This window comes from Dendrobium catenatum, unplaced genomic scaffold (assembly GCF_001605985.2).
Source record: "Dendrobium catenatum unplaced genomic scaffold, ASM160598v2 fragScaff_scaffold_1523, whole genome shotgun sequence".
Lineage (NCBI taxonomy): Eukaryota > Viridiplantae > Streptophyta > Magnoliopsida > Asparagales > Orchidaceae > Dendrobium > Dendrobium catenatum.
The window spans coordinates 304,611-321,546 of record NW_021319985.1 but is presented as its reverse complement, the minus strand read 5'-3'; the positions used below and the strand labels follow the sequence as shown (position 1 = coordinate 321,546).

Sequence of the window (16,936 nt, the reverse complement as noted above, 5' to 3'; positions counted from 1 at the left end):
TAAAAGAGATTGCATATATAAAATAATTTTTATTCATTTATTGATTTGAATGTTTACAATCAGATTTAGACTCTATGGGAAAGCAGGGTGGCCAGGCTCCACCAAAATAAACCTTGGTTTCTAAGCCTACTATATGTATAAAATTAGATACACATCTACTTGAGATCTTTTAATTAGCTCCAAGTATTCTATGAAATTCCAAAATATATTATCCTCCAAAAGAGAGGACATCATCTTTTGGAATCCCACTTATGTGTAAAAGCAGTTGTATTTGACATTTTTATAACTCAGAACAATATACAACTTGATATATATATATATATATATATATATATATAATTTATATTTATAAAGATTTCTATAAATACATCATTCCTAGGTAAATTCTACTTTGACTCTTTGAAAAAATATAAAGTATATGAAAATATTAGGTTATTGATATAAAATGTGGATGAAAAATCGTGTAATCATTTAATGCTTCTAATGTAGTTCTTAAAGAGTCTAAGTGCACCATCATAAATTTAAATATGACATCCAAAGTTCTAAAAGTAAATAAGAAAACCCAGGGTGCTCTCCAAACAAAGCACCCGACAAGTAATTCACACCACTTTCCTAGCCTAAGCTTAAGTTAGTTGTGCTAGTAAACCATTTAAGTGTGTGAAAGAGGCTGTGTGGTTTTGGTATATCCTATAGGAGTTTAGTGTTCAAGTTGCTTGTATTTAAAGTGTATGTTTATTAAAGCCTAAAAGGGTTATTTAGTTAAATTTTGCCTTGCATGAATTTGAATTTTATTATTTAAATTTTAGATGTTGAAGTTATCATTTAATTTTTGAAGAATTTGTAAGCCAGTAAACTTCAAAGTGTAGAAGCCACCAACCTACAAATCCTAAGGATTATAATCACAATGCTACCATCCCCCATAAAGGATAGATGGTTACATAAAGCCCTTGAAGATTTGTTAATGATTTATTAGGGATAAAAAAGGGGTCCTTTGATCCAATACACATGCCATCCAAGTGGAGTCAAGCATGGTGTATAGAGTTAAATGAATTTTTTAATGAGTTGATGATCCTCTAATCAAATGTGTTAGTGCTTTCTTGAAAAGAGTTGCACACAACATTTAGAAGTCTTTGGTTATTTAAAATGTATTAGAGGCCTTGAAATTAAATGCTAAAATGTCCTCCAAATGGAGTCAATCATGAAGCATAAAGGCTCTCATTTATTTAATTAATATTAATCATCAAATTTATTTGATTAAAATGAATTTTAATTATAAAAATCATCAAATTAATATAGTTTGAATGATTTAAAATGTAATTATATATTTTTTTATTTTCTTTTAATTATTTGAAATTTTTAATTAATTTTAAATAATTATTAAAATTATTTAAATTCAAATTAATGATCTATGAATTTTGTTTGATTTTATTTAAATTTATTATGTATAATTGATTTATATTTATTATATTTATTTATTTATAAGTGAAATTGATTATTTAATAAATTATTTAAATAGTCCTTTTATTATATAGACTTAGGTTATTTTAGTTTTGATATCAAACTAACTCCAAAATTCATAAAATTGATAACATTGGTTGATGATAATCATATATCAATCCTTGAAATTTTGAGATTAATTTTATGTGTTTATGAATTTATTTAATTAATATTTAATTAAGGGTTATTAATTAAATTTTTATCAAATTTGGTAATGCATTTTATTTTTATTTGATTGTGGGATTGATTTAGAGTTGCTTGAAGGTGGGTTTGTATTTTGAAGGATTTCATATGATTTATTATGAATTTTGGAAAAATCTGCCCTTAAATTAGTGCTGGTTTTTTTTTTATTTTAGTTTTTGGTCAAATCAATTCAAATTAATGTCAAATTTATCCCAAAAATGTATAATATCACTAAATTTATAATTTCAAAGTTTCACCCCTATTGGATATGTGTATGAATTTTTAGAATTTTTTAAAGTTCTTTAGACACAAGCTTTAATTATTTTCCCTAAGTGTCACTACTGTTCAAATGGGCTTGCAATTCATTGTATCTAACCCTTGTATATATGTAAACATACCGCAACAAAATAGTGTGCTAATTCTATATGGATTGAGTGTATCAAATTTCCAAAGTTTAGGTTCAAATCATGACCTAATACTTTGGAAATTCAATAAATGAATATAGGAGGCTTCCCATGGTTTTAGAAAATTAGAGTAAGTGATAATCATACTCTAATTTTTAGCCTCCAAAAATTGAACCAATTTGACCATTGGTCAAAGAGTTATGAGGGAAAATCATTGGATAGATAAACCCTAACTACTCTTTAATTAGTGGCCAAAACCCTTTGTAAATATTTTTAAATTAAAGTAGGTTTCATGCTAATTTCATAGAGCCCAAAACTTCAAAATTAGCTAAAAAATGAAATTTCTATAATTTTTTTAAGTTTAATGGAATTTTTAGATTTAAATACTCCATTAAATGAATTTTCAAATGATGGCAGTGGCGGGCCAATCATTGGCATGATTAGGCGGCGACGCAATCATGCACAGTGATTAAAAGGCAGTGTGACACAATATCGAAGTACGCAATTTTACTTGTACGCATCAGCATTTGATCCTGGCCGCTCATCTGCGCATGATATTGATAGACGATTGTGATCTAGCCAAATGGGAAGCAGAGCAGTAAGGCAGCCACGGTTTGAAAAATCAAATGGAATGGCGAGATATGAATTGTTGATCCGAAGTTCAACGGTTCAATGGTTCAAATAACTCATAATGCATGCATTAGGGTTCTTCTACTATATATGATAAAGAACTGATCAAACTTGCAATCCACTCAACCAAACAACTTGAGCTTTTAGGCAGAGGTAAAGGCAATGCAAACAAAGAGTGGGTAATGATTTTTTTTTTTTTTTGGTTTAAAAAGCACTTTATAAAAAGCTATTTAACCCTATCTATTGCAAGCTCATTACCTCAAAAGGATCTTAGAAGCCGCATGATAACTTGTTTTACTTGTTAAGAAGTTTAGAACAATCCTCCAAAAGACTTTGCAACCTCAAAAAGCTCTATATCAAAGGATATTCGAGTTGGATGGACTTCAAGTAAGGGATGGTCAGAATCCTGTCGCCGGCGACTTTATAATGGTAGATTTGAACTTGGAAAGTGTAAAGGGGGTTAATAGGTGCTAAAATGAAAAAGGATTTGGAGCTAAGATGTTATGAGTTAAGAGATAGCTTGGAATCAGTGTGTTTGATCATTTGCCCTGATTCAAACCCTAGGGCTATAGGGGATGGCTAGGATCATTTTAGAGGAGTCCTTGATGCTTGCAAAGTGTCCTTCAAGTGGTTAGAGGTAGATTATTAACCAGGGCAAGAATAATAACATGAAAAGCCATTTTGTCCTCACATGGGAGAGAGGACCACTTGGAGGTATAGGGCTAATACAAGGTTTAGAGCTAGTTTTTAATGATATTTAGGAATGTTCTAGAAGAGGATTAAGCTATTAGCATTTCTAGCCATGTAGGGAAAGGGTTGAATTTAGCTAATATTATCATTTAAACTCATTTGAAGATTGTTAACTGTTTGCCAATCAACTGGTCAATTTGACAACTGAGGTGGATTATGTGTGAGGTGGACTCCAAGAGGTTTGAAGCAATGCATTTGAAGTTTGATTGAACAGATGCATATATGGATGGATTTGATCATATTTTAATGAATTGACTTGGTCAAATTCATAATGATTTGATTCATGAAATGGTTGAATGCATTTGAAGCATATAATGGGTGATATTATAGCCTTGATGAGGATTGGATAGCTTGATCTAGTTGTACGCTATGAGTTGACTCAAATGGGTCCAATTTGACTAAACTTGGGCTTAGTTGACCAAGTCAACTATTGGTATGGCTAAGGTAACTAGCCAGGTTGAATCCACTAGGAATGAGGTTCAAAATAGTTTGCTAAAGTTCAGAGGTAATTTGAAGTTCAATTGGTGTGAATAGGCTTGATGATCAATTGGGTTAGCCTAAGCTAGCCCAACTGGGTCAACTTTATCAATCACTAGCCAAGGGAGCTAGTGATGCAAGATTTGGAATATGAAACTCCTTGTAAAGTGATTTGGATGATGACTAAGGTCAATGAGTCAGTGCACTGGGCGAGCTGATTGTCCAGGTGATTAAAGCTCATTAAATTTTGATTATAGAAGTGCTTGAAGTGTAATTGAAATATTGATTGATTGAAGTTTTATTGAATATCGATTGATCATGGTAATTGGACATCCATGATGATTGCTAATCAAGTGGTTGTAAAACCACTGATTGCAATGTTGATGACTGTAGATTGATTGCATGTGATTGAAATTTGGAGATTAAATATCAGGTGATTGTAAGTTGTATGATTGATGGCTGGGTGATTCTCAACCATTGGATTAATAATCAGGGATTTGGTGGCTGATAATGACCTCATATAAAAATAAAGTCAACAATTCAGGTTACAAAAAGACCTTTTCAATATAAAAATTTATAAAAAATAGCAATAAAGCAATAACTAAATAAAATTATGGTTGCTGCTTGAAAAGCAAAGCAACGAGGAACATATCTCAAGCAGACATTTACTTTCCTCATAATAGCTTTATAATCATTTTTACAAAAAATTGTAGCCATCACAAACGAGACCTTAGTATTTGTTTGGAGCATTTTAAACTTTTATGTTTTTTAATTAAAGCTCCTTTCTTAGTCGCAAGTTTAAAAATGCTCTTCCAAAAACAGCTTTTAAAGGTAAAAATATAAAATAGCGATGAAAAACTACCTTCTAAAACAACTAATCATTTTTATTATCATGAAAACAGTCGAAAAAGTATTCCAAACAAAATCTTAGGCTGGAAAAGAATCCTTCAGAGAGCCCAAACAAAGCCTTAACCATATTCTTAAGTACACCTAAGTTTATATTATCTTATCATTGATGTTCAACATTTTTTACTTTAAAAAGTACAGTATATGTTAATTTAAATACTTAATCGGTTGAGTCGTTAGTAATAAAATGATAAATTTCAGTAAATGCTGCAAATATTCTCTGAACAAAAATTAGAGAACAAGTCATTTGTCTTATAACAAATATACTACAAAGTTAATCGCTTTGCCACACTCAATAGAAATACCATAATAAATAGAATACTCATTATTGTCAAGATTAACATTGCAACAAACTTCATTGACATATTTTTTTAATAATTTGCAATTATAGGATCACAGATTTGATCGCTACCGCTCGTATTGTTGTTCATTTTTCATAAAATATCATACGTGCATTTTCATAAAAGTTTTATTATAAAAAACACAATTTTTTTATAATATAAGCATACCAAATTTGAAAATAAATATGCTAAATTTTAAGATCATTTGGTCCACTAATTAATGTTTAGGGTTAGCTTGTCGATGAGATCAGTTTGACTATAAATTTATTGAAATCAGAGTCTTGATGGTCCATGCTGCATTTGCCCATCTTCTCCTATGAGCTTGCGTCTGCCTGTTTCTTAACCGCCAAGAAGGAGACAACCATTGTCTTAAGTCGCCACTCCTTTTAAAACCTCCCGTCTCTTGTGTCGCCGCAAAACATCCGTCCCCTGATCCACCGCAAATCGCAATTCTCTCATTTGGTAATTGGCTCTTACCTTTGTCTCTCCTACTTCTCCTTCAAGAAATTTAGGTTTTATTTCCCTATAAGGAAGGCATCTTGCTATTAAACTTAAGCTTATTATGAAAAATATATATTAAAACCAAGCTAACTCTGCAAAATCGTAATTCTACTAAATTTCCTAATCAATGATGCAAAGACGTTGAGATTTTATGAAATATTAAATGGCTAAAACTAACCTAATTATTAATTAACCTAATTGTACTATACTAATTAATCCTAAACTATTTATCACAACGCTAAACCGAACGTATTATATTTATTAATCACTTATAAGCCACTTTATTCATTTTGGCGTGTGCAATTTTTGTATTCATGTAGCTTTTTTCTCTCTTAAATCGTGCAGTTTGGGTTAAGCAAACAGGATAATTATGAAACAAAATAGAATTTACATACATACTACTTTATAACATCCTATTTACATATCTAACAACTAAAACTTTAATATTACATGCATGCCACTCTATATTATTTTAATATCAAATATACCACTTATATTTCTTTCCTATCACTCATATATTTCATTTCTACCACTCATATTTGGTATGAAAATGAACCATGGGTGGTATGTATGTAATATTAAAGTTTTAGGTGTTAAATATGTAAATAGAATAGTATTAAGGGGTATGTATGTAAATCTCTTTTTTTTTTTTTAAGATGTAAAATGGTAGGAGGTTCTATCATTGGATCAAAACATTTATGTGAGTGCTGACTTTAACATAATATTAAAATAATGAAAGCATTGATTAATTAAATTTAAATTATGGACTAATTAATTAATGACAATATTTCCTTATTAGTCAAAATTAACCGCAAATTTGTTTTGAAATGCAAAAAAAAAAGTGGAAAAAAGAATTTAAAATATAAATTTACAATAAAATTAAAAATAAGCTGCTAACATTAACAAGGGACATGATGCAAAAATCTTTTTTTTTTCAGTTTCTTAAATATTTAAAATTAAATTAAATTATTAAAAAAACTTTATCTTTGAGGGAGATAACTAAAATGATTATAAAATTATGAAAGAGGTCTTGAAAGAGGTCTTGTCAGGTAGAATCAATTTTTGGCTCAAGCTTCTGAAGATTAAGGTTTCGTTTGAGACAGCTTTTTTAATGCTTCTTAAAATAACTTTTTTAGTACAAAATTTTTAATTTTTGTACTAAAAAATTGTTTTAAGAAGCAGCAAGAAAGTCGCCCAAACGAAGCCTAAGTTTCTTGTCAGGTTTTGTTTGGGACGATTTTCTTACTACTTTTTAAAGTTATTTTTTAATACAAAATTGATCATAAATTTTAATTTTTATACTAAAAAGATGTTAAAAGAAGCATTAAAAAAAATATCCCAAACTAAACTTAAGTCTTAGAGTGTACCAAGACTAGGTCAATATATGTTTTAAGAATGTTTTTTTTTTTTTTTTTTTTTTTTTTTTTTTTTTTTTTTTTTTTTTTTTTTTGGGTCAGGGAGTATCGGCCTTCGGCCACTAATCTCCCCGGTTGACCTAGCGGACAACCCACCCCATACTCATCCGGGCCAACACTTAAGGCTTTTCACGAATTGCCATGAGATTCGAACTCGGTACCTGGCCTATGGCCAGCCAGTTCTTCACCACCAAGACAACCCGTGGTGGGTGTTTTAAGAATGTTTGATTTAGGCTTAGTTTGAGACAACTTTCATCCTGGTTCTTAAAGCGGTTATTTTGTATAAGTATTAAAAATTTTGAATTAGAAAATAGCTTTAAGAAACAGTAAGAAAGTCGTCTCAAACGAAGCCTTTGTGTATTTACTAATTTTAATAATGTGGGTATGCTAACACGATTTTAACTAAATTTGATTTGTTAATTGGTTAATTGAATTGAGTTGATTTATGTTTGGTTATATTAAGTTGATTACTTAGTTATTTAGATTAATTTGATTGTTGGATTTAGTTAATTATTGAGCTACATTAATTAAATATATTTTTAATGAGAATTTAAATGTGGCTTAAATTTTGTAAACTTGAATTATTTGAAATCATGAAGACATGAAATTTCTTGTGAAATTATTAGCGAAAAGTAGCCATTGGAAATTTCAGTGGAAGTACTCTTGAAATTTAGTGGAAGTATTTTGATAGATTTTCAGTGAAAAATTCTACCAAAAATACTGTCATTTATTTTTAGTAGAAATTTCTCTCATAAATCTCTTAGAAATTGCTTAATAAATATTTTTGAGAAATCTTTATGACTTAGGTCATATTTAGGTTAGATTTTCTTTTACATCTAAGTTTAATTTTAAGTGATATATTTATTTAGCATATTTGTATTTTTGTTACATTTTAACGATCCTTTTACTTTAAAAAATTTAAGTTAGAATAAATTGAAATTTTATTTTGAAATTTTAGGTTAGATTTAAGTAGAATTTTTTGTTTGGAAGAATTTTATTTTGTTTATGAAATTTTATGCAAAATTTGAATATATATATATATATATATATATATATATGATAGTTGAAGCTTTATTTGCTAAGTGAAATTATATCCATTAAATTTTAATTTTACATAAATACAACATATAAATGGATATTTGCAATCAAATATCAGGGATGTTATTGTTACAACCCAACCCGATCAGGACAGATCCTATCGTGTTGAGCTGTGATAAACAAATCCTAAGATATAGTTTTAGAATTATTTCAAATTTTCTGTCAATATTCATTGAAATAAACTACATACTATATAGCTACTAAAATATTTAAATACATAAAATAAAATAATCTATCATGTTTCTTTCATTTCATCAAAATAAATATCTACACTATAGTGATTGGCTACAAATAAGAGCTACATAATTAAAAATTTAACTAGTCATAACTGTACAAAAATCAAAATAGTAAAATACCTATAACATTAGAGCTAATCATGAACTGCTAGTCCATAATCTCCTTCCCTTTCCTAGATCCTGAAAACTAGAAGCAAAATCACATTGAGCTACAATAGCTCAACAGACCACACAAACTAATTTAAATTTTTAAATATTCTTTTATTAAATATTTTGCTAAATATTTAAAAGTAGTGCAGTTGAAATAAATCATAATACTAAGAGATGTAATAAATGCATAATAATTATTCTCTAATTTAAATAACAATACTGAATAAGTAAATTAATTAAAATTCATATCACAGAGCAGTCTATATCACATTTTTCGGATCCAGACAGAATATCAAAGGATTCTGACCCATTATGACTTCTTTTTTGTTTGTATTTGTAGCACTAGAATATATCATACATCTCTATCTCAGACAGAATCTCAAAGGATTATTGCCCTTATAACTACCAGCAATTCCCTGATGCAAATAGAATCTCAAAGGAATATAGCCCTTTATAACTCTCAACATATATAATTTAATCACATATGTATGTATATATATAATCACATTATAGCAGTTAAAGAGTAATTGAGCATGTATCAGAATTGCATAGTATTGTATAATGGTAGACAACAAAAATCTTATCAGAAAAAAATGCACATTTTCATAAAATTAATAAATTATTAGGAATTTTGTCAAATGATATTTTAAGACTTTTATAGTATTGCACCATTATTTTTAAACATTCATATATTTTTTATTCAATAAAAATCTCAAAAATTTCAAAACCCTTATTATAAAATTTTTAGAAAATATTCAAAATGTGCATAATAGTAATCTCTATAACATATAAAAAATTACGCTGTAGAAGTTTTATCGGTGCAAAGTTATCGCCGTTTTTTGCTAACAAAAATAAAAATTTTTGCTAAAAATTGTTTATTTTTGAAAATTGAGATTTGCATAATTATGAGATGAACAAGTTTCCCAACTAGGCTGATGAACGAAAACGACCTGATGTCGCCCAAAACTAGATTTTCCCCTTTATATCTCCTCTCTTTCTTCCCTAATTCTCCCAAGCTTTCTCTGGTTGGTGAAAAACGAATTAAGTAAAATAAATGACATTTAATAAAGCCATAATGGCTTTAGATATTTTCTTTTTTTAATCTTTATTAAATAATTTATAATAATATTGTTGAAAAAAAATTCAGTAGAAAATTTATAGAAATTCTTTTAGAAATATCAAAAATTATAAAAAAAAAAAATATTCAAAAAGTAGTTCATTTAATTTAAAAAATACGGACAAATGACTATCCCAAAAATCCCACTTTTATTGATAAGGGTAGATTTCATAAGAAATTTCAATACTGCCTAAAATTTATGAAAAAATAGGGTAATTAAAGCATTACACCATAACTGTTTTGATTAAGACGGTTCGTGATTTAGAATTATAATAACTCCTGAAATAATTATTGATTGTTCTAGGTCAAAAAAATTCTAAATTTTTTTTTAAAGGTTACTTTCACATGCATGATAGACTTTTACTTATGCATAAATGATTAGTAAATGAATTTGTCAAGGGTATTAAATACTTTATGTGTATGGCTTCTAAACAACCATCATTTTTTATCCAAAGAAATTATGTTCATGCTCTAAACATAAACACTTTTTCGAGTATTTTGTGGCGTTAGATTGCTCTAAAAAACATGAACACTTAACCTCAAAATTGGAGTCTAGTCTCCATTTTGTGGTAGCCAAAAACTTGAGTTGGGAGCTTTTATAAATTATTATACCTCGTAAAAGCCTCTAATTTACAAATTATCAAGAACATCACTTCATTCTAATTGAGATAAATGATTCCATATCAAGATCATCACTTATTGTCAACATTTTTGTGAAGCAGTAAAATCTATAAAATAATAAAATCTAGAAAGTGGTACAATACTATAAACAATCCTTTTCAACCCAAGGTTGTAGCAATGCTATCCAAAAGTAGGAACATGGCATAATTCTATAAAACATGAGTATCTATAAAATCTATCATAAATCAGAAAATTGTAAATACTGTTATCAATCCATCGTATAGGAATGTACATATGATATTCAAGTATTTTATATTAGTATTGTTGCGTCCTGGAGTATTCACGGTGGTAGAGAAATATATAGTTTAACGTTGTATGAAGATCCAACACACAATCAGATAAGAGAGAGAGCGTAGCGTTCATAATAAACACCAAAGTTTTTACGTGGAAACCCCTAAAAAGGAGGGAAAACCACGAGGCCTGGCCCAATTTTAATGAATCCACTAGTATTTGCCGTCGATTACAAATGAGGCCCTTCCTGAGGAGAAGGCCTTGGCTTGATGGTACAAATATACATTATATAGAACACATTACATGGTGGGAGTTACAATATAGACATATTTGTTTGGTCGGCATGACCATAGTCGATTGGATAGAAGTCGAAAAGATCGTTGTTTGGTGTTGGAGGTCGAAAGGATCATAGTCGGCAAGAGACAAAGGTTCGAAAGACCGTAGTTGGTAGGAGACCGGGGTCAAAAAGACTGTTGTTTGTTAGTGTAGGTCGGAAGGACCATAGTCGGCAGGAGACAGAGGTTCGAAAGAGTGTAGTTGGCAGGAGACTGGAGTCAGAAAGACCATAATAGTAGGGCGATACTTTGATAGAACTCCAGGCATCAGGTAGTAGTCCGGCAGAAGTTCGGGCCTTGGGTGGTGGTCCGGTAGAGGTCTAGGCCTGGAAAAAGTCCGGACGTCACGTGGTGGTCTGAGAGAAGTCCGGGCCTCAAGTGCTAGTCCAGTAGAACCTAGGGCCTCAATTGGTGATCCAGCGGAGCTTAGTACCTCAGGTGGTGTTCTGGCGGAGCAATAATGTCAGGTGGTGGTTTGGCGGAGGTGAGGACCTCAAGTGGTGGTTCGGCGGAGGTGAGGGCCTCAAGTGGTGGTCCGACGGAGCAACGACGTCAGGCGGTGGTTCGGCGGAGGTGAGGGCCTCCAGTGGTGGTCTGGCAGAGGTGAGGGCCCAATGGTGATCTGGCGGAGCAACGACATCAGGAAGTGATTAGAAGGAGGTGAGGGCCTCAAGTGGTGGTCCGGCAGAGCAACGATGTCAAGTGGTGGTCTGACGAAGATGAGGACCTCCAGTGGTGGTCTGGTAGAGTAACGACGTTAGGCGGTGGTCGAGGAGTAGCTTTTTCTTTCTCTTCCTTCTCTTCTTCCTTCTCTTCTTGCTTGCCTTTGAAGAGAAATGAGGGGTCTATTTATAGATTTCTGGAGTGGCATGGCCCATAAATAGGTGAGAGATAAAGGGTAAATGAGGAGTGGTTGGATGGACGACCGATATTGAATCCCTTGATTGTGGACTGTTTGTCAGACATTTGAAGATCTTAATGATGTCGGAATTCAGCGATCTTAAGCTCATTGGATTCGTCTCGTTAGGCCGCTTGATTCGGCTATAAGAACATTATGTTTGGAAATCGTTTGGTAATCCAAATTATGGTTTGAACCTTCCAACAGTGTTTCAGGTCCTTGTTTTGGACTCATTTGGGCTCGGATTGAGTCGAATTTGATGTCGTTGGGTTCGTATTTCCGAGACGTTCAGTTTGACTGTAAGTTTTCTGAAATCGGAGTTTGGATGGTCCCAATTTTAATTTTGGAAGTTTCCAACTTGATTTTGCCTCGAGATTCGTGCCCGATCAAGATAATTTTTTGATGACGTATCAAGTATCAATTCAATATATTAATCATATTCTCATTAATAGTAGTAATCACGTGCTTCATAATAATAAATCAATAGTAGGTCAGTAGTAGTAAATCAATAATAGTAATAGCAGATCAGTAACATATTAGTAAGAATATATGTAACAGTTAAATATGTAGCAATAATAATAACAGTAAATCTATACATGTCCAAGCAGTCATATTAAACAAGTAAGGAGTTATGACTTGCATGGTATTCATTTAATATTATTAATCAGTAATAGCTAACTTTCATTAAACGGAGTTGCTACTCTTGTCTATCGGCACAGTAGCTAGCTATTTATAACTCTCAATCAATAAATCAGGTGAATCATTAGAGGATAACACTACAAACCACTTCATTTAAATGAAAGTCCTTTAGCCCACCTTCCTGTATAGGCATAAATCAATCTCCAAACAACTTCAATAATAATTAGCCTTTACTTGTTTTCACACATATTATCACCTTATTGTATCACACAACTATAAAGTAATAACACATGTTAATACTCATTCGCATGCTCATATTCATTCATAATGCTTGCATTAACAGTATAATAATACAAAATAACAAAAACTATAAAAGTAATAACACATGTTAATACTCATTCGCATGCTCATATTCATTCATAATGCTTGCATTAACAGTATAATTATACAAAATAACAAAAACTATTATTCCTTCACATAGTACAAAATGCAATAACTACAACATTAATCGGTGAAAATACAAAATCATAGTCACAACAACCATAATAATTAGTACTACAATATACCACAAGTTATGTGATGGTAGTCACTAAATTCGAAGAAATATGCAATAAAAATTATTTTAGGAAAACTTAAATAGTAAAATCAAAACCTGGAGCCATTTCTGGTGGTCTTCCCCATGTTTACTCACTGTAGTATAACTACTTCAATTGGGTTATATCTCGTGATTTTCTTTTGAGATTTCTCACACAAAAATACCCATAGTATAAAATGCAATAATTTTTACTCATAGTACAAAATGCAATAACTACAACATTAATCGGTGAAAATACAAAATCATAGTCACAACAACCATAATAATTATTACTACAATATACCACAAGTTATGTGATGGTAGTCACTAAATTCGAAAAAATATGCAATAAAAATCATTTTAGAAAAACTTAAATAATAAAAATCAAAATATGGAGCCATTTCTGGTGCTGTCTTCTCCATTTTTACTCATTGTAATATAACTATTTCAATTGGGTTATATCTCGTGATTTTCTTTTGAGATTTCTCACACAAAAATACCCTATCTAATTTGGGGGTTATGCTCTAAATATATAAATGTGCACAGAATATTCATCAATACTATGATATTAAAATCAAATTTATCATCATGAATATTATAGCACATAATAATCATCATGTATGTTAACACCCATCATGAACTTTTAATGAAGCTAGAAGATGCCACATATGCTTCACATAAGCTGTGAGCATATAAAAATCTTTCTTTGCTATGGACTAAATTGTTAGCGTGTGAAAAAAAGTTTTTTTTTTTTTTTAGCAAGTCAGTCCGAGTGTAAGCAAAAACCGCCTGGGAGGATCTAGAGAAGAGGGGCAGCCACGACCCCCAAAAATTATAGCCCAGAGAAGTAAGTATACCAAATTTAAACAAAACTGGGGTGTCCCCAAGAAATTTTGTATACCCAAATATCCCACACCAATATAGTGACAAAAAGAATGCTCCCATTAATGACAGTATACCCATAGTAATCCAAAAACACAGCAACGCTGCAAGGCTTAAAAACCAAAAAATCTTCCCAGCAGTTTCTCTTTGTTTTTCCATTTTGAAACCTTTAATCTTATAGCAGCCGATATATTGTTGATGATTTTGACAGAATTCATGTTTTCATTAGAGAACCGTCTAGAGTTACGTTCTCTCCAAAGGTGGTAAATGGTGCAGCTGACAATGAGACAGCAAAAATCTATTTCCTGCCTGTGGTAAGTTGTCGAGTGTTCAAAGAAATCGAAAATTTGCAATAAAGTGGGCCTCAGTAAGAAGCAATTGAGCTCCGGCAACAACCTAGCCAGAATAGTGAAGGAGAACTCACAGTCAAAGAACAGGTGGCTGTGGTTTTCCGGAAAAGAAAGGCAGAGAGAACAGATCGAAGGCACAGCTATGCCCCTGGAAATCAAATTGTCAGCCGTTTTAAGCTTCCCAATAACAGCCATCCAGGTGAAGCAAGCGTATTTCAAAGAAAATTTTTTATGCCAAACCGAGGAATACCAATCCACTTTAGTGTAATGAGAATAAAATTGCTCAGTGAAGTTTTTAAAAGACCAACACTGAGAAGAAAAATCCCATCTTATAGATGAGACAGTCATAATGGACCTACTCATCTCCATCGAAACTTCCTAACTTTAAGCCAACTAAAAAATCTAAGAAGAAAAATCCCATCTTGACCAGTCGACTCGTTTTCATTTCCAGGATTTACACGCGAGAAGTGTTGGTCCAATTCAAAACTCTCGAAGAAAATTTCAACTTTCAATAAAATGTCTCAGATTGGCCGTTGTTTCAGCCGTCTCTCGAAGAAAAATTTATAACTGAATTCATCGGACTCAACGGTTGGCTCATCCCTTCCTCGAACGCGCAAGTTTGCATTTATTACGCAGTAGGTCGCGCTTTTCTTCCTGTATGGTTTATTTACCCGCTCCTTCCCTTCCTCCCAGCTAACTTAGCCCAGAAGCATCCGTCTCACTCGCTTTCTCTATCTCTGTCTCACTAAACTCTTTATAAATATTTCAAAAATCTATCTTTTTCACAGCAAGCGGACATGGATTTCTTTATTTCGTCTCCACTTCCTCAGCCTCCTCTTTCTTCGCCGCCCGTTGATGTGTTTGTCGGCGCCGGAGTAAGTGATGATGAAAGCTCCACAGCTTCGAAGATTGTGGAACGAGTCATCGTTGGTGTAATCACTTGCTTTTTCGCTTTAGGTTCGAGTCTTGCTTGATCAAAGCAGCGATTTTTCTCCTAATTTTGTGTTTACTTCGCTTAAGTTTTCTGTGATTCATGCCTGGCTTTTTCTATAGAAACTCGATGTTGCTCCATCACTGTTTGATAGAATTCCCCAAAAACATATTGCGCTGAAAAAAAAAATTGAATTTTTCTGCAGTTGGTGCTCCAATTGGCGCTGTTACAGGAGCATTGATTGGCCTTGCAACAGAGACTGGGTTTGTTAGGGGAGCTGGAATTGGAGCCATTTCTGGTGCTGTTTTCTCCATTGAGGCTGTTGAATCCTCTGTTGCTCTCTGGCGTTCTCATGAATCTGGAATTTGCAGTATTCTCTATGTGGTAAGTTAGAATCATTCTAATCAGATAATCTCTGGAAATCTGTACTTTCTAATTGCTTGTTTCCTTTGCCAAAAACACTCCTTAGGCAAAATGAATTAATCATTAATCCTTCTTTGATTTTCCTTCTCTTACAGGTTGACATCATATGCAGCCTTTTGAGTGGAAGACTTGTCCGTGAGAAAGTTGGTCCTGCAGTTCAAAGTGCAGTGCAGAGCCAGGTTAAAACACTGCCTTAAACTAAATCTCTTTCAGAAAATATCTTATGTGATTAGTAGATTCAATTATTTGGTTTGGTGATAGTTAAATCTGCCAATGTCTAAGCTTCAGAAAGCTAAAAAGTCATAAAATTTGTTCAACTAAGAGAGTAATGAACCAAAGTCATCATATTTGATAGATAAGATTGTTGTTCATATGAGATTGAATCAAACTGTCCCTTAACCTTCCTGAGTACTGATAATTTGCAGATGAGCGCTTTGGAACTTCCTTATGTTGAAGCCCTTGATATCTTTGAAATTGGTGACACTCACGGCATGTCAAAAGATTCTGTAGATCTGTTGCCAATGCTTAAAATCACTTCAGAAAACAACTTGGATTGCTCTGGAGATAGGATTAGCTGCTCTATTTGTTTGCAGGTTGACGAAATTGTTTACCTTGAATGATTTTGATTTTGATTTTGATTTTGGTTTTGTTCTATGAGATGCTAAAACTTTGTGATGATGAATCATTTTCAGGAAATCCAAGTTGGGGAAACAGTGAGGAGTTTGCCATATTGTCAACACATGTTTCATTTGCGCTGCATTGATGGCTGGCTTGTCAGGAATGGCTCTTGCCCTCTATGCAGGAGAGATATCTGATCTTCTTATACAGTTTTATTACTTGACCTGTAAATTCTTTTCATTCTTTTCTTTTTCATATTTTGTGAGTTTTTTCTTTGTGAATATTTGTCCTTTTGAAGGATCCCTGCCTGTTTTCCTTCTGGAGAAAATTTGGGTGATCTAAAAAGGATTTGCTTTATGGAGATCTTTGTAATTTTTGGCTGTATCATTTACTGCTGGTTTATTTCAGGAATGAAAATTGATGTGAATAAGGATAGAATATTTATGCTTCAATTCTAACAGTTTGATCACTTATATAGTGACAGTGATGTACTTTTATTAAATTCAAACATCATTTTTACAGTTTGAACTTAGATAAAATCAATGGATCCTCTAATTTTTCATGAAAAATTCTGATTTTTGATTTAAAGTAAAACCTGAAAATGGGTTCCACAATTCTATTTCTGGATAAATTATTCTGTGTGGGGTTCGGATGTAGCTTGCTTCCGGG

General features: G+C 32.0%; 1 protein-coding gene across 1 annotated transcript; it reads left to right on the top strand.

The window, feature by feature from the left end:
* The first annotated feature begins 14,652 nt into the window (after positions 1–14,652).
* On the top strand, positions 14,653–16,719 carry LOC110098853 (NEP1-interacting protein 1). Its single transcript, XM_020825793.2, has 6 exons — positions 14,653–14,930; positions 15,084–15,252; positions 15,432–15,610; positions 15,745–15,828; positions 16,075–16,242; positions 16,342–16,719. Exons 2-6 carry the CDS (start codon positions 15,093–15,095, stop codon positions 16,462–16,464), a joined length of 714 nt encoding a protein of 237 aa, XP_020681452.1. The 5' UTR covers positions 14,653–14,930; positions 15,084–15,092; the 3' UTR covers positions 16,465–16,719.
* The last annotated feature ends 217 nt before the right edge of the window (positions 16,720–16,936 follow it).